Below are 19,639 nucleotides of genomic sequence, written 5' to 3' on the forward strand. Positions count from 1 at the left end.
TAATCTTTTTAAGCACAAATATAATATGTCATTTTTCTGCCTCACTTTCTATCATTTCTCAAATATGAACTAAATTCTTTTCAGGCCATAGAATTTTACCTGATGAATCCCTTCCTGGTTTTCTTTGATTAATTACAAACCGTTCTGTTTCTTCATGCTTCACAGTATTTCCCATGCCTTCTGTATATGTAGATCACACTTCCTATTCTTCCTCACTTAATTCTATTCCTCATTTAGATCTTAGCACAAAGGTCTTCTTCTAGAGAAGATGGCACTGCTGTGAGCTCTTTTATTCCCCTAACACTTTGTTCTTTTCTTCAAATATATTACCACCATTGTAATCATCTAGTTATGTGATTAGTTATTTAATACGTAGCTTCATGACTAGTCTATAATCTGCATTATGACAGGCTATGCATCTTAATACCAGAATGCAGGACAATGTCAAAAACATGGGAAGTCTTCATGTGAGCTGTTCAATGAGTGTGTGTAAATTAATAAACAGTTGTATGACTTTTGCAGAGAACTCTATGAACAGGGTGAAGACTTTTCTTTACCATAAGAATTTGAAATGTAATGAAGTCTACTTCTATCAGTAATTTTGGTACTTTCTTTTATAATTATTTTTATTTGTTCCTTTCAGGTAACACAAAGTCAATGAGTAAAGCAAATTACTCTTCAGTGTCTGAATTTGTATTCCTGGGACTTTCTCCCTCTAGACCAGTACAGGATTTCCTCCTTGCCTTCTCTACAGTGTGTTATGGAACAATTGTTCTAGGGAACCTCCTTGTTGTGTTTGCAGTGATCTTTGACCCTCATCTACATTCCCCCATGTACTTCCTTTTAGCCAACCTCTCCTTTATTGATTTGTGTCTCTCTACCTTAACAGTTCCTAAGATGATTTCTGATCTGTGCTCTGGGTGCAAAACCATATCCTTTCAGGGGTGTGTCTTCCAGATATTTGTCCTTCACATCCTGGGTGAATCTGAGATGGTGCTGCTTACTGCCATGGCCCTAGACCGATATGTGGCCATATGTAAGCCCCTGCATTACCTGACCATCATGAGCCCCCGGATGTGCCTTTTGCTTCTGCGTGGTGCTTGGGCTATTGGCCTCCTTCACGCAGTGGTCCAGGTAGCTTTTGTGGTCCATCTGCCGTTTTGTGGTCCTAATGAAATAGATGGCTTTTATTGTGACTTCCTCGGTTTATCAAACTTGCCTGCATAGACACCTACAGAATGGAATTCATGGTTACCGCCAACAGTGGGTTCATTACTATGGGCACCTTCTTCTTACTGATTGTCTCCTATGTTTTCATCCTGGTGACAGTATGGAAACGCTCCTCAGGCGGTTTGTGCAAGGCTCTCTCTACTCTGTCCGCTCACATCAGTGTGGTGATTTTGTTCTTTGGGCCATGCATCTTTGTTTACATGTGGCCGTTTCCCACGGTGCCGGTGGAGAAGTTCCTTGCCATTTTGGACTTTATGATTACGCCCCTCCTGAATCCTGCCATTTACACATTGAGAAACAAGGACATGAAGATGGCAGTGAGGAGACTGTGTAGTCAGCTCTTGAGCTGGCAGAAGATCTCCTAAATGACTCATGAGAATGCGAGTGGGTTCATTCTGTAAGGAGTACTATAAAAATTAAAATATGATATCATCTTGAGACAATTTGTCTTTTCTTCAGCAGCTCAAAAAGCTTAGTTCATTTTAAGTTAATCACCGAATATATTATTATGCATTTGATTATCTACAAGCTATTTTATAGTTTTAAGATTTTAAAATATAGAAAATAGAAAATACACTTTGTGTGACTTACATTTTAAATATTCCATAGAACGTCTTGAATTTTTTAATGAACTCCATGCCACAGTGAGGTATTTGTGTATCTACTCGTTGTTGATATTTTCTTCTGTAATTGGTTGAAAAAGTCTCAACTGAAAAATAATGTTGGGTTCTATTGTAAGTATTTTTGGCCTAGAAATGCAGGATTATTTTCTATATTGATTCTGGTTTGTTGTTACTTCTGTTTCTTTCTTACTTTGTTACTTATGTAAATAGATATACTGTTACGTGAATATAATTTTTGAAGAATATTTAACTTCATTATTGGATTAAATATATTCTAATATTCACATATGCCAAAACAAAATGGACAAACAGTTAAACAGTTATTTATGTTTGAGATCATTTTAAGATCTAGAGTGTAAGAAGGCAAAATTATGTCTTTATTCTTTCAACATTACTTTTAACTATTCTCTTTAAATATGTACTGATTGTAAAAAAGAATGAATTAAGATTTAATAGACATTTATCCAAAGAAAATACAGATGGCTAACAAGCACGTGAAAAAAATGCTCAACATCACTGATTATTAGATAAATGTAAATCAAAACTAATGAGGTACCACCTCACAGAATAGCCATAATTAACAAGTCAAAAATAACCAATGCTGGAGAGGGTGTGAAGAAAAGGGAACCCTCACTGTTGGTGGGAATGTAAATTGATACAACCATTATGGAAAACAGTATAGAAGTACCTCAGAAAACTAAATATAGAATTACCATATGTCCCAGCAATCCCACTATTTGGCATATATCTGGACAAACCTTTCATTGAAAAAGGTACATGCGCCCCTGTGTTTGTAGCAGCACTATTCACAATTGCCAAGACAGGGAAACAACCTAAATGTCCATCAACAGATGAAATGGATTAAGAAGATGTGGTATATATACATGATGGAATACTACTCAGCCATAAGAAAGAATAAAATAATGTCTTTTGCAGCAACATGTATAACTAGAGACTCTTACACTAAATGAAGTAAGTCAGAAAGAGAAAGACAAATACCATATAATATCACTTATACCTGGAATCTAATAGACAACACAAATAAACTTTTCCACAGAAAAGTAATTCATGGACTTGGAGAACAGACTTGTGGTTGCCAAGGGTGGGGGGAAGGGAGAGGGATAGATTGGGAATATGGGGTTGATAGATGGAAACTAATGCATTTGGATAAGCAGTGTGAACCTGCTATATAGCACAGGGAACTATTTACCTAGTTACTTGTGATAGAACTTTGTGGAGGATAATGTGAGAAAAAGAATGTATGTATATTAAAAAAAGAATTAATATTCATCAAAGATTAGAGATAGGCTGAGACTGAAAAATGATTGTGAGGAAACTCATATGCGGTGATGTTCAATCATGGTTACCATATAGTACTGAACACCACTCTGTGTTCAAACATTGTGCTTTAGACTTGCAAGCCTGGGATGAACCACTATGCAAAGCAAAGCAGTGCTTTTTGGAAAGATTTACTTGTTGAAATTATATTTTTTTATACCGAGATAGAATTTAGACAATATATTTCACATGTTATTCCTCATTTTATAATTGTACAGAATAAAGTATCTTCCATTGTGTCTCCCTTTTCATTTTTGAAAAAAAAATAATTCTTTATCTTCTAGTTTTAAGGTTCAATACTGCTTCTGAAGCTAAATCTTCAATTTTTTTCCGCAAAATCCTCTATTTTGAAAATGTCACAAGAGATTTTTTTTATGAGGCCACCTGGAGAATCATTTAACTTTCATTAAAAAGCTATTTCTCTTGGAATCTGGACCTACACTGATACTGCTTTCAACCATAAAGCAGAGACAATCATATGACAGTAGTCCATCATAAATGAAATGTCATTAAACCTACAATCCAAGAAACTTAAGGACACCTGACTCAGAAGTTCAAAATTTATGAATGGAAAAAACTTGAAACTGAAAAGTAAGAGGTAAAAAATGGAAAGTAAAATTTTAATGGTGAGCATATTGTTCTATACAGAGAAGCAGGAATATCATGTTGTACATACAAAATTTATTTAATGTTATAAACCAATGTTACCTCAATAGAATAAGAATTAAGAGCCACCTTAAACTCAGATAAAAATTTGATCAAAACAAAATCATTTTAGAAATGAAGAATAAACTACTAGGTACCCAAAGGAGCATTGACATGTTCATAATTACAGTGAATGATTCAGGGGATAAAGATGAAAAGAACCAAGAAAATAAAACCTAATTAAATAGAGAGCAAATGCATTTTCAGAGAATATTATATAGAACTATGCAGATGATATTGAATATGTGTATACTCTGAAAATGTGGCAGCACAATGTAATTACTCTTACAAACTTTTATTAATGTGTCTAAAATAAAAGGCCATAATCATCTTGGAAAAAATGATCATACATGGTTAATTCCAGACACATCCTAGTAAAATTACTACATATTTAAAATAGAATAACTTCTGAGATGCCTATCAAAGTAACATAAGTAACTTAAATCGGGGAGAAAACCAGGTTGGTATGTGACTTCTTGACAGTGGTATAGAAAAAAAGACAATGATTGAATGACGTTTCCAAAAGATTCAAGGAAATGTGAGATAAAAAAAATAATGTAAAGCCAATCTGTCTTTTAAGTATGTAGAATAAAAGAAAAACATTTTTAAGTATAAAAGCTTTTGTTGAAAATGGTAAACATAAGTACTTCCTGAGGAGTTATCTAGGGGATCAGCTTCATCCAGTCCAGTCAAGAGCTATTTGGAGATCTTTCCACAATACTGGTGCTTAGAATTTAGTGCATTCTCTTAACAATTTAGGACTTGAAAGTGAGGCTACACATGAAAGGATGATATGTAAGTGTTACATCTCTGTTAAATCAAACATTTTTAAAGGGAGACAGATGGAAAATAATAAGTAGAAAATATGTTGATTTTCCCAGCAGCAAAAAGTAGGAGTAGGAAAATATAATAAAACTGAGAACTCACATAATTTTTTAAAGAGAACTAAGGATATTACAGAAAATAGATGTTCAAACAAGTTATCAATGTTATACCAAAACAATGCAAAAGTAAATTTAAAAAAAAAAGAACAAATAAAAGAGACAGTGTTGTGGAAAATACCCTAATAATAACACAAAAGGAAGTAAAAGCATAAAAAATTAGAACAGTTTTATTAAAAGGTATTGACGAACCATGTTCAGTCAGTGACAGGTCAAATGGGAATTATAATGACTGAAAGTAGAAATTTTCAAATAATATAGGTACCTAATTTAGATTTCTGGGTGTATGGATATATATCAGATTTGTGTCTCAGTAATGGAGAATAGACTTTTTCAGGTGTACATGTGTTAAGTGCACATACCAGTTACTGGTTATTTAATATCTAATTCCTTTACCAAAGAGTTTATTTCCTGTAGGCAGGTGACAGTTCTATGCAAGAACTTGACACAGTATCTGGCATATATTGGGTAATTTCAGCAGGTGGTCAGGGAAAGCTTATTGCATAAATGAATTTAAAAATTTTTAAGTTTAAAATTTTAAAAATGCCTTGTACCAGATAGTAAAAAATTTTAAAGTGCACATTTTAAAACTAATTAACATCTTCTTTCAACATTTCTAACATACTAAATTTTAGGGTTTTTTTTCTTTTATATAAACACAGTATCAATAAATAGAGAAAACTCTGTGGTATGTGAATTATATTCTCAGTCCTTTATAACTTCTGGCTAATGCAACATTTCCTATCTGTCTTTTCTATTTTTAAAAACATTTTCATCACCCAAAAGAAACTTTGTAACTGTTAGCAGTCAATCTCAAATTACTTCTTCTCCTATCTTATGGTAACCACTAATCCATTTTCTGTCTCTATGAATTTTACTGTTTTAAACATTTCATATAATGGAATCTTAAATTAAGCAGCCTTTTGTGTGTCTGGCTTCCTTCACTTAGCATAATATTTTCAAGGTTCATCCATAGTGTCATGTGTATTGTCCCGAGACATGTTTCTACAATATTTTCTTAGCTTCTTTGCTGAAAACTCCATTTTGTCCTGCTTTACTTTACCCCATCTTCTTGCTTGAAAAACAGTCACAGTGATGGTAAATGACTTAGGCTTAAGAACAAAGACCTAAGGCATAAGTCATTCATAGGGTCAGCTGAATGAGGACATAATGCATTGATCTAGGCAGGACTGACCTGTACAGATTGGCACACTGTTTGCACAAGCATGATATGTCCTGTAAAGAATAAGACAAAGAGGAACCTCATGGCCAAGTGGTTTATGAGCGGTCATTGGCAGAATATGCATTAGTAAAGAGAACCAAGGTGCAAACCTAGGCAGGCCAGGTTGCCACAAATAGGCATGCCATTTGCAGAAGCACAGTTAGGATTCTCTGAAATGCTAGGCATAGATAGCTAACTCAAATGCTAATGATTGTTAAATGCCTAAAGGTCAGAGTAAAAACTTAACCATCTACCAGCTATGTGACTTTAAAATAATAAAAGAACTTATAAAATAATAAAAAAAACCCTATATCCTCCCTATAGCCCCCTCCTCACTTGACATAATCCTAAAGAGAACAATAAAAGCAGTGTGGTTTCTTGAGGCAGTGCTCTTGGTCCCTGAGAGCTTGAGTCCCCTGGTTCCCACCTTTACTTAAGATAAATGTCTCTGTGTTTTGTTTTGTGTTAACTTTTTTCCTTCAGTTTCACAGCACCCATTTTTCAGCCCCATCCTGCTGAGCTGATCTTGGCAAGTGGCACCCAATGTGGGGCAGAAGGCACAAAGAACAAAGGACCGCGATGGTATGTCAGAATTTCTTCTCTTTTTATGGTGGCATAATATTCCATTGTATGGATATATTGCATTTGTTGAATGGAGGTTTAAATTGCCTCAACCTTTTGGTTCTTGTTCATAGTGTTTCTACAAACATTCACGCACAATTTTTTTGTTTCAAAACCTAGGTACCTTGTGTTTAACATTTAGAGATACCACCAAACTCCTTTCCACAATGACTGTACCATTTCACATTCACACTAGTACTGTATGAGTGTTCCAGTTTTTCCATAATCTTATCAACATTTGATATATACATTTTTCTTCTTTTTATGGCCACATTTGAGGCATATGGAAGTTCCTGGGCTAGGGGTTGAATTGGAGCTGCCCTTCAGACCTATGCCACAGATACAGGAACAACGGATCTGAGCTGTATCTGTGACCTACTCTGCCACTTGTGGTTATGCCAGATCCTTAACCTACTGAGCAAGGCCAGGGATTTAACCTGCATCCTCACAGAGACAACATCAGGTGCTTAACCTGCTGAGCCACAGTAGGAACTCCTCAATACTTGATATTTTATTTTATTAGTTTTTATTGTGACCACCGAGCATGGAACTATATTTCATTGTGTTTTTAATTTTCATTCCCCTAATGACTAATGAGGCTGAGAATTTTTTCACATTCTTCTTGATTTACCACATGCCTATCTTCTTAAAAGGAGTATCTATTCAAATCTTCCAGTCATTTTTAAATTGATTGCCTTTTTATTGTTGAGTTTTAGGAATTCTTAATATATTTTGCATGCTAGACAAGCATTAGTTTTCTAGGGCTACCATAATAGATTACTACAAACTAGGTGTTTTAAAACAACAGAAATTTATTTGCTCACAGTTTGGGAGGCTAGAAATCTGAAATCAGTGTGTTGGCAGGGCTATGCTCCCTCTTGAGGTTCTAGGAGAGAATCCTTCCTTGCCACTTGCAGGTTTTGGTGGCTCTGGGTGTTTTCTGGTTTGTGATTATATAACTGCAATCTCTACCTTCATCTTCACATGACCTTCCCTGTATTTTTCTTTTCTCCTCTTCTGTCTCTTATTAGAACACTTATTATTGAGTTAGAGGCCACCTAGGTTTTCTGAGATGATCTCCCCTCAGAATCTTTATTACATTTGCAAAAACCCTTTTTCCAAATAAGGCTACCTTGATAGTTTCAGAAATTAGGATATAGACCTATCTTTTTGAGGGCCATCATTCAGTCTACTACAAAACCCTTATCAGATATATGATTTATTTGCTCTCATCTGTAGGTTTTATTTTTTTTTCTTGATTGTATTCTTTGACATAACATAAGATTTTAGTTTCGATGAAGTACAGTGTATCTATTCTTTATTTAGTGAAGTGTGCCTTGGTACCATTTTAAATTAACCATTGTCTAAAATAAATAAGTAAATAAATAAATACTAAAAAATATGTAGATCAGTTCTACGGAAATGTACTTCACACTTATAGGATTGTATTGTACAGATATATATATATTTTTTCATTTGTAGCCTGGAGAAACTGAGATGGGGAGGGGGAGAGTGGTGTGAGATGTGGCTGGTAGATGGAAATCACATTATGCAGGACCCTTGGGTCTTGGAAAAATCATAGTTTTTATTTACCAGAACAATAATGGATAACATCTGGGAGTTTTTGTAGTGCATATTTATTATGTGTAAGATGCTTGTAAGCATTTTTGTATAATTTATGCATTTTATCCATACCCTATCATAAGAATGAGAAGGTATTTTACAGAAGCTGGCTGAGAGAAGTTAGGCTTCTCAAAAATACTGGCATTGTCCACTCCCTCTTTTCATAGATCTTAGTTTCAAGTTCACAAGATCCTTCTCTAAGTTTTTAAGTTTTAATAATGACAAACTCTTCCTTTCATTTCTCCAGCCCAGAAGTTAATGTTTTTCTTCTTCACTTAATTTTTTTAAAACTCTTAGTGTTATTTATAATGTGTATTATTTTTAGTTTTTCAATAACTAGCTAACCAACATTTCTAAATGATACTATTTTGTTAAAATAATTGGTATATTTTCTGTCTCCTGACTAATTCAGTAATTCATAACAGAATTGGTTCTAGATTGATAAGTCATGAGTTCCTACTGCATAGCACAGGAAACTATATCAAATCTCTTGGGATAAAACTTGATGGATGATAATATGAGGAAAAAAGGTATGTATATGTATATATGTATGACTAGGTCACTTTGCTATACAGCAGAAATTGGCACAACATTATGAACCAATTATACTATAATTAAAACATTAAAAATCATTTAAAAATGTTTCTGGGAAACAGACCTGCAAATACAGGGTTTTGCAACTGCCTTGGTCTTGTCCTTGGAAGTCATTACAGTGATGAGCTCCTTGCAAATGTGAAATAAGATGCTATGAATCCCACTACCAGCAATCAGTGGCATCATGACTATTATTGCTGATTGTATTAAAGTGCCAACTGGACCTAATAACCTTGTGCTTGACCATTTTGTTACTGATGATGACTATAAGAAGTGTGTCATTAGTTTGTCTTTCTTATGGCTGAGTAATATTCCATTGTATATATGTACCACATTTTCTTAATCCATTCATCTGTTGATGGCCTTGGCTATTAGGGATAGTGCTTCTGTGAACATAGGGGTGCATGTATCTTTTTCAGTGAAAATTTTGTCTGGTTGTATGCCTAGCAGTGGTATTGCTGGGTCATATGGTACCTCTATATTTCATTTCCTGAGGATCCTCTGTACTGTTTTCCATAGTGGTTGTACCAAATTACATTCCCACCAACAGGGAAGGAGGGTACGCTTTTCTCCACATCCTCTCCAGCATTTGTCATTTGTTGACTTGTTGATCATGGCCATTCTGACTGGTGTGAAGTGGTATTTCATTGTAGTTTTGATTGACATTTCTCTAATAATTAATGATATTGAGCATTTTTTCATATGCCTTTTGGCCGTGCATATGTCTTTTTTGTGAAAATGTCTATTTAGTTCTGTGAAGAATGTCTTTGGTAATGTGTTAAGGATTGCATTGAATCTGTAGATTGTATATAGTCATTTTGACAATATTGATTCTTCCAATCCAATAGCATGGTCTATCTTCCCATCCATTTGTGTCATCTTTGATTTCCTTCATCAGCGTTTTATCGTTTTCAGAATATATGTCTTTAGGTAGGTTTATTCCTAGGTATTTTATTCTTTTTGATGCAATTGCAAATGGGATGTTTTCTCTGATTTCTCTTTCTGATCTTTCAATATGAATATATAGAAATGCAATTGATTTCAGTGCATTAATTTTGTAGCCTGCAACTTTGCCAAATTCACTGATGAGTTCTAACAGTTTTTTTGGTACTGTCTTTAGGATTTCCTTAGTATAGCATCATGTCATATACAAACAGTACTAGTTTTACTTCTTCTTTTACATTTTCCATTCCTTTTATTTCTGCTTCTTCTCTGATTGCTGTGGCTAGGCTTTCCAAAACTATGTTGAATAGTAATGGTGAGAGCAGACATCCTTGTCTGTTCCCTGATCTTAGTGGGAACGTTTTCAATTTTTCACCATTGAGAATGATGTTAGCTGTGGGTTTGTCATATATGGTTTTATTATTTGAGGTAAGTTCTTTGTAGCCCCACTCTCTGAAGAGTTTTTATAAGAAATGGCTGTTGAATTTTGTCCAAAGCCTAAACTAATGCCATTTGCAGCAACATGGATGGAACTAGAGACTCTCATACTAAGTGAAGTAAGCCAGAAAGAAAAAGACAAATGTCATATTATATCACTGATGTGTGCAATCTACAATATGGAACAGATGATCTTATCTTAAAAACAAACAAAAAAGAAACAGATCATGGCCAAGGAAAGCAGACTTGAGGTTCCTAATGGGAAAGGGAAGTGAGTGATATGGACAGGCAATTTGGAGGTTTTTTTGGATGCAGACTGTAATATTTTGAATGGATGGGCAATGGGACCATACTGTACAGCACAGAGAAATGTGTGTGATTGGGTCAGTTTGCTGTACAACAGAACTTGACAAAACATTGTAAATCAACTATACTTTAATAATTAAAAAAGTATGGCATATGATGGATTTTTCTGGATACTCACAGAAAGACATGATGAACTTAGATATCTAAAGATTCATTCCAAGTTATGGTCTGAGAACCAGAAAAATTCTGTGGCAGCTTTTAAATAATACTTTGTTTATTGTAGGTACAGATGTAATTTTGCTGAAATCAGCCACAAAATTTAATTTCATAGGTTGCAAAATTATAATTTAATTTGTGAAGTTTGTGAAATTAAGGCCATCGCTTAATAATGAATGGAAATATATTTGTGATTAAAATGTACTCCATCTTCCAAACTTCCAGAGAGATGTGTGTATTTTTTTCAATGCTGGCTTTCTAGGAGTTGCCCCAGGATCAGAGTAGCTTATTTTTCAGGCAGTGTTGTTCAAAGATTGTGCTTATATCCCTGTGCCCAGGAGTCTTAGCCCTTATTGGTACTAGTGGGTGCAGCCTAGCACATGCAAACAGCCTTCCTGACTCTCAGGGTTAGATGTGTTTTCAACAGGTTCTTCCTGCCAAATTTCTGGCCTCTGCACTCTTTTGCTTGCAGCTACCAGTATTGTGGAAAGTCAACACCCTCTTATTGCTCTGAAATAAGATATCTGTATTTTTTGATAATGTCCTTAGTCATGGGATTCACTATGCTCTATTCCAAATGCAGTCAGCCACCTCAGAAGAGGGTCTTTAGAACCTGTTTCCCTGACAGAACCCCTGCACTGCTGCATTGGAGTTGGGGGAGAGGATCTGAAATATAATTTTCCCCACCTCGTCTATATATTCCACATTTCTTTTTTTTCTTTAGGCTAACATAATTCTTTCAAACATTCCTCATATAATATGATTTTAAGTGTCCTTACTCTCCTTGAATGAACTTCAGATTCTGTGTATTAAGTTTTAAATTCTATATTTAATGTAGCCAGCACAGAGCCATAAAATATGCAAGGATAAGGAAGGAAAAGAAAAGAGTAGAAGAAATGTGAGTAAAGGTTTTTGTTCTTCCTCTAAATCACCAGAGCGTTCATGGTTCAGAGAATGATCACACAATCTATTTTCTGCATTACTGTTTGGAACCAGCTAGGAGGTTCTAAAATATTTCTTTTCACTATTACATTTAAAAAGTTATTTTGAAGTTAACTTATTAACTGAAGGCATCTTTATGGTTGTATTTATTAAGTTGAACTCTTAAGTATAAGAGTTGATGGTGCATATCATTTTTTTCTTTTTGGAAATTAGAATAATTTTATTTTTAAAATCAAACATCAATTCCTTTTTGCAAACCTGATAACTCTAACCAACTCCAGGATTCTTATTGCCATTTCTGTATTATTTTCTCCAGTGTAATGGGAATATCTGTGTTATTAGCAAAAAACATCCACACAATTAGAAGATATGAATGGTACCATTCTTTATAAAAAATGGCAGCTGTAATTATCAGATGTGAAGCTATTGTTGAGAGAGGCCAAGGGGCCAGAGGATAGCTACAGTTAACAGATTTGGTGGTGTTCTTTCCTTTTATTCCATGTTCTTACATTTCTTATTTGTATAGTTGATAGACTTAAAAGTATTTAAATGTTATATAATTATAGACCTAAATAATTATAGTATTTAAATGTTATATAATTATAGACCTAAATAATTATAGTATTTAAATGTTATATAATTTATGTACCTAAAATTCATCTGTTATATATTCAGCAGAAATCTTGATTGTCTCAACATTCCACAAAACGTTATACTGATCTACTACATTGGGGTGGCAATTCTAATTGGACATACTGATGAGGAAAAAGCAAGTATTTGGAATGCCTTAGATATATCTGGACAGATAGTTGGACATAAACAACTTCAGTAAAGTTTCTAGGTTACCATCTTACTGAGCTCTGGTAGTTAGTTATTAAATACCTAAACTTGAGCCTCAAGTGATCATGTGATCTAAGCTAGCTGTCTGTTGGGCTGCAGTCTTCTCAGGAGCTTTCTGGATGTGAACTCTCTAGTCGCTGAAAGCAGGGAGAGAAGAGACAGATCACTCTTGATTGGTAAGCAGCAGATTTAATAAGCAAGGAACTTACTCCAGAAGGCTTGTCCTGGGTGGCTGTGAGATGAGTAGATTTTAGCACCCACCCATCAAATCTTAAAACTTTGAGACCTTAACTGGGTTTGGTCTTGTACACAGCACAGGAGCTTCTTCAATACCACATTGCTATTTCAAGGATATGTCCTTGGGGCAGTCTCTAGGGCAGGGAAATCAAGTAGAACACGCACTGTAAGGACAGAGGAGGGAACAAAAAGCCTCCAGCTTGTCAGGCAAAATGGTGGTCATGTCTTTTTGATGACTTCCTTCAACACAACCAGTGTATCAATATTCAAGCCATTAAATGCAGGTACAAATAGAGCATTATATCATCAAGTGGAAATTGTACACAAGAGATCAGTCATAAGCAGGTCCAGAGGCATGAACAATTGTATTAGCTTATGGCTCAATTATTTCAACAACTACTACTGTCCAATTGACTTCTCCCCCTCAATATACATCTATGGCTACATAGAGAATTCCTTCTAATCAGGGGACTGAAAATTTTAAATTTGGGCCTGAATATACAGTTGGTTTTGCATATGTTGACAGAAGCTATAAGTGAAAGTCTGCAGTTTTACATCCCCAATTTAATGAAATATTATCGTTAAATATGTTAGTTACAGTTAGTATTGTGATTATGACCCTAAAAAACAGTGATGAGGAGAAATTCTCCCATTCAGAAGAAATGCACACAGTCATTTGGTTTTCCACTTTGGCTAGAAGCTTAGATGTATACTAATTCATGAAAAATTACTAATGGTTTGATTAGGTAGTCAGTGCTTATCACACATAGAATTGGAAGTCTGGTGGCAAAGAATTCCTGTGGAGGAATTCTGCTATTGGACCTCTCAGAATGGGCACAGATGATGTAAAATATGTGTCTCACATGAATTCTCACCTTAGGGTATCCACTACAGAGGAAACTTTAGAAATCAGTTCAACAGATCACATGTTCTGTGCACATTAACCTCTTTTCCCAGTCAACTCCAGTGCTTGCTAACTGAACTTTTATCCAAAATGACTAAGGTTTGAAATTAGGTGTTGCTAAACATTCCACTTGATCAAGAAAACATTTAATCAACAAAATAGCTGTAGCAACGGGCTTTTTGGACATGGAATTTACAAGCTTAACATGTACCTGATCACCCACAAACAGCACGTGGAATGCATACAGAGTACTCCTTTATGGGTCCTTTGGGAGATCATTCTCTGATTTTGAAATCAAGATACAGAAATAGTACTAAATCCTTGCACTGTTATACCTAATAACCCACTCACAAATTTTTGCTTCTGATCACTACCTCTTTAAATACTTCCACCAGAGTAGATAGTATTTTCATTAAAATACTTCTGGAGTAGGATATCTTTTTGAAAGTTTCCAGTCCATTTGGGTGAAGGTTGCTTAGCATTTGGTTGTAATTTTATTATTTTTATGAGAGATGTTGAGCTCCAGTCCTTCTATTCTACCATCTTTATCCCATCTCTCTATTTTCATTAAATTGGGAATTAAGACTGACTACTGCTCATTTAAGTTTGGATAGAGAATGGGTAAAACTATCCTCTGTGTTAGTATCTTTGAGGATGATTATAAAAGAAACCAGTGATAATTAACGATAATTATCCTTTCTGATAAGTGTGTAAATAATAACCTTAGATAGCATAGCATTTTAGTCACTTAGAAAATGACTAAAATGTTTGAGTTGAAAACCTATAATACTTGAATTTTATTGTGGCAAATTATACAAGACAATATAAACTGCATTTTTCATGCCTTTTCTACTTTCAGAATATTGGAAAACCCATGCAAATAGTACTTAACACTTATTTTTATTTTATAAGGATAGACAGAAGTAAAAAGATACTCAGTATTCTGGGTAGAAAAAAAGATGTTTAAAAAATACAGTGAAGGCAATGCAGAAAATGAATGGCTATACCCATGTTGATGGAATGGGTTTACCCACGAAAGTGGACTGAAGCTATAGTAAGATAGAGACAGCCAAATGGTCCATTTGTAGTACATTCAACTATCTCTGTGCAGACATGTCCTTGGTGATGTTTCTCTCATTCCCAATTTACAGTGCATGATCAAATCAGCTTGCAAATGATGCTGTTTCCAATAAGTTTTTACATTGTTATATTAATAATGATACTCTGGTATTTTATTCTTGGCATAATTTACTCTCACTTTCATTGTAGAAAATATTTTTCTGCTGTATTGTGTCATATAATAAATACACAGTTTTTGAAATCAAATTGATCTTGAATCCATAAGTTAAGAACAAATGGCTTATCGAGGTACTTTATGTTTCTGAATCTCATTTTCTTCTTCATAATTTGGGAATAATAGCAAATATTATCCATAATATACTGGCATAGAGCAAGCATTCAAGGATGATACATTATTTTTGTTGAAATTGTTTTAATTTCTATACTTTTAACTTGAAGTATTGTTGATTAAATGTTATTTTCAGCTGTGCAGCAAAGTGATTCAGTTACATATGTGTATGTATATATATAACATAGATGATATATATGTTTATATATTATATAATGTTTTTTCAGATTATTTTCCATTATAGGTTATTAGAAGATATTGAATATAATTCCCTGTACCATACAGTAAATTCTTGATGCCTATCTACTTTATGCATAGTAGTTTGTATCTGTTAGTCCCATAATCCTCATTTATCCCTTACCCTGCATTTTCCCTTTAGTAACCGTAAGTTTTTTTCTTTCTATGTCTGTGAGTCTGTTTCTGTTTTGTATATAGATTTATTTCTCTTATTTCTTTAGATTCTACACATAAGTGATAGCACATAATATTGTGTAGAATCACTTTCTCTGACTCAGTATGATTTTCTCTAGGTTCATCCATCTTGCTTGAAAATGTCAATATTTCATTCTTTTTATGACTGAGTAACTTTCCATTATATATATCATATATTCTTAAACCAGTCCTCTATTGATGGGCACTTAGGTTGTTTCCATGTCTTGGCTCTTGTAAGTAGTGTTGCTATGAACATAGGTGTGCATGCATCTTCTGTAATTAGAGTTTTCATGTTTTCTGGATATATGCCCAGGAGTGGGATTGCTGGATCATCTGGCAATTGTATTTTTGTTTTTAAAGAAAACTCCTTACTGTTTCCCATAGTGGCTGTACCCACTTACATTCCCATCAATAGTGTAGGAGCATTACCTTTTCTCCACACCCCTCTCCAGCATTTATTATTTGTAGACTTTTTGATGATAGACATTCTGACCAATGTGAGGTGATATCATTGTGATTTTGATTTTCATTTCTCTAATAAATAGTGATATTGAGAATTTTTATATGCCTGTTGGCCATCTATGTGTCTTTGAATAAATACCTATTTAGATCTTCTGTCTTTTTTTAAATTGATTTTATATTTGTTTGTTTGTTTTGATATTGAGTTGCATGAGCTCTTTGTATATTTTGGATGTTAACCCTTTGTCATTCAGTTGTTTGCAAATATTTTCTCCCAGTCTGTGGGTTGTCTTTTCATTGTGTTGGTGTTTTCCTTTTCTGTGAAAAAGCTTTTAAGTTTAATTGGGCCTCATTTGTTTATTTTTGCTTTTATTTATTTTGCCTTGAGAGATTAATCTAACAAAATACTGCTACTGTTTATGTCTAAGAATGTTTTGCCCATGTTCCCTTCCAGGAGTTTTACAGTGTCAGGTCTTATACTTAGGTCTTTGAACAATGTTTGAGTTTACTTTTGTATGTAGCATGGGAGAGTATTCTAATTTTATTGATTTACATGTAACTGTCCAGCTTTCCTAGTACCACTTGTTGACAAAACTGTCTTTTATTCGTTGTATATTTTTGCCTCCCTTGTCATAGATAAATCAACCATAGGCATGTGGGTTCATTTCTGGGCTCTATATTCTGTTCTATTGATCTATGTGTCTATTTTTGTGCCAATACCATACTATTTTGATTACTGTAGCCTTATAGTATTCTCTGAAGTCTAGAGGGGTTATGGCCTTCAGCTTTGTTCTTTTTCCTCAGTATTGCTTTGGCAACTCTTGATCTTTTGTGGTTCCATGTAGATATTAGGATTATTTGCTCTAGTTCTGTTAAAAATATCAAAGATGTTTTACTAGGGATCACATTAAAGCTGTAGATTACTTTGGGTAGTATGGCCATTTTAACAATATTAATTCTTCCAATCCAAGAGTATAGGGTCTTTCCATTCCTTTGAATCAGCTTCAGTTTCCTTTATCAGTTTTTTGCAGTTCTTAGCATATCAGTCTTTCACCTCCATGGTTATGTCTATTTTCAGATATTTTGATTTTTAATACAATTTTAAAAGAGATTTTTTTTTCAACTTTCTCTTTCTGATATTTCATTGTTAGATAAGTACATTATGTTATTATTATTATTCTGCCACTTTTTTCTGTTTTGTTCCCACATTAAGTGAAATAAAAACTAAATGTGCCATATTTTTATTTTAGGAATTTTATTGCTGATTTTTATAACTGAAATTCAATCTACTTAATTTATTAATTCTAGAATAAAGTAAATTTCATTTATAATTTGAAATTCTTAGGAATTTTTAATTAATGATAAAATATTATTTTAATACACTGTGATTAATAAATGATATGGGTAGTTGAATGAAAAAAATCATCCTTTATATATAAATTAAAATATATTTGTTGAATGTTTATTATGTATTAACTGCTGTAATAAGTATTGCACATTCAAGAATTTACCAGGTAAGGCATGGCCCCGGCTATTAAGGAGCATACATTTCTGAACTTCTATACAAATGGTTAATAATGATTCAAAGCATAAATATTATGGTTTTTGTTTTTGTTTTGTTTTGTTTTTTACTTTTATTGAGGTATTGGAAACCAAACACAGAATAACCTCTGCTGTTATTCAAACTTTCACTTTATTCCCTAGGTACTGTTCCACTGTTATTTCATTCTCTTTATTTTCCCCCTACTACTTTTCATTGGTATTTGTATAGAGGGTTGAGTTAAATAATAATTCAGTTGTCTCTCGACAAGAGGTTAAGTGAAAGGTTTGACAGGAGGACTCAATGTTACAGAAAGAAATGGAGTTAGGAGATGATTCAAGAGAAGTTTATCAAGCATTTCAGCTTCTCAGTTAATGTAGTTAAAGGCATAGGAAGACTGATTAGACAGTCTCTTCATAGAGAACAATCATTAGTGCTGGAATGAAAGGGAAATATTTCAAGGTGTTCTACTGGTTGATTAATAAAGTTGAAATTCCTTGAATTATATTAGCCCTATTCTTGCACTTGGAAATAGCCATAACATGTAGATATAAATTGAGTGCCTAGAATTTTCACCCTATTTTAGAAGGTCTATGTATTTTAAATTTGAAGGGCCTACAGTGAGGTTTCTAGGCATTAAATATTTTCCTTGGAATGCATGTAGTAGCTTTTAAATCTCTTCACAGCATTTTTTATCTCTTTATTTCTTAGGGTATAAATAGCTGGATTTAGGAGAGGTGTAAAGACAGAGTAAAACACAGCAAGAAATTTGTCCACCCAGGTGATGCTGAGTGGCCACACGTAGATGAAGATGCAGGGCCCAAAGAAGAGCACCACCACTGTGATATGTGCAGTGCAGGTAGAGAGTGCCCTAGATACACCAGTTTTAGAGCTTTGACGAACAGTAAGAAGAATGTACGTGTAGGATATCAGCAACACTATGAAGCAGGTCATGGTCAGAACCCCACTGTCAGCATTCATTAATATTCCCAAGTTATAGGAATCTATGCAGGCAAGCTTGATGACCAGTGGTATATCACAGAAGAAGCTGTCAATTTCCCTGGGGCCACAAAAAGGCAATTGCATAATCACAGCCATTTGACTTAGGGCATGTACAAAGCCAATGGTCCAGGAAATTGCCACAAGCCAAATGCACTTTTGCACGTTCATAATGGTCAAATAGTGGAGAGGCTTGCAGATGGCCACATAGCGGTCATAGGCCATTACCACCAATAGCACCATCTCACCACCTCCACAAAAATGTACAAAGAGGACCTGGCACATGCAGCCTCCAAAGGAAATAGTCTTTTTTTCTCTGACAAAATCTGTAATCATCTTAGGAGTAGTTATCAAACAAAGCCACATATCAACAAAGGACAGATTGGCCAGTAAGAAATACATAGGGTAATGCAAATGGGTGTCAATGGTGATTAAGATCATGATGGCGATATTTCCAGATACGATGATCAGGAAAAGGATAGAAAATATCAGTAAGAGTAAGACCTGCATAGTCCATGACTGGCAAAGTCCCAGAAGCACAAATTCTGACACTATAGACAGATTTCCTGTATCCATTTAATTCAGTGTGTTCTCTAAAAGAAGCTAGAGAGAAGGATAGATTGTCAGTTAGTAGAATGGGAAAGATATGTAATTTTAAAATTTTGGCTGAAATTCTATCATAAAGAAGTTTAACTGTCGTTGAAATCTGGCATCAATATCTGAAAGTGAAAAGTTAATTGTGAAGACAAATCTTGGCAAAATGCTCATGGTACTGTGCCACAAAAAGAAGTAAATGTCTAAAACTGACTTTCCAAGATGGGAGTCTTGTAAATGATTGAGAGGGTACTCTCACAAGGAGGAAATGTGAAAGCAAAATGAAAGGCTTCAGTTCATTACTCCATGACTAGCTTCAGTCTATTACTCTAGTGAAAAGAAACTTGGTGCCCTCCCACCAACAGTCATTATAACTTAGTAGCTAAAACTTAAGTCATCTACTTAGGAAGATGATGGTGAACAGAAATTGAAATTCAAAACAAATGATCTGGCACAAAATTACAATTTTTCTATATTATGCATAA

The 19,639-nt window shown here is 34.3% G+C and overlaps 1 protein-coding gene and 1 pseudogene across 1 annotated transcript; one reads left to right on the top strand and one right to left on the bottom strand.

Moving 5' to 3' along the window:
• Nucleotides 619–1,595, top strand: LOC100737575 (annotated as a pseudogene).
• LOC100519495 (olfactory receptor 4K14-like) lies at nucleotides 18,198–19,139 on the bottom strand. Its single transcript, XM_003128777.3, has one exon. It carries the CDS (start codon nucleotides 19,134–19,136, stop codon nucleotides 18,198–18,200), a length of 939 nt encoding a protein of 312 aa, XP_003128825.2. The 5' UTR covers nucleotides 19,137–19,139.

This window comes from Sus scrofa, chromosome 7, assembly GCF_000003025.6.
Source record: "Sus scrofa isolate TJ Tabasco breed Duroc chromosome 7, Sscrofa11.1, whole genome shotgun sequence".
NCBI classification, from domain to species: domain Eukaryota; kingdom Metazoa; phylum Chordata; class Mammalia; order Artiodactyla; family Suidae; genus Sus; species Sus scrofa.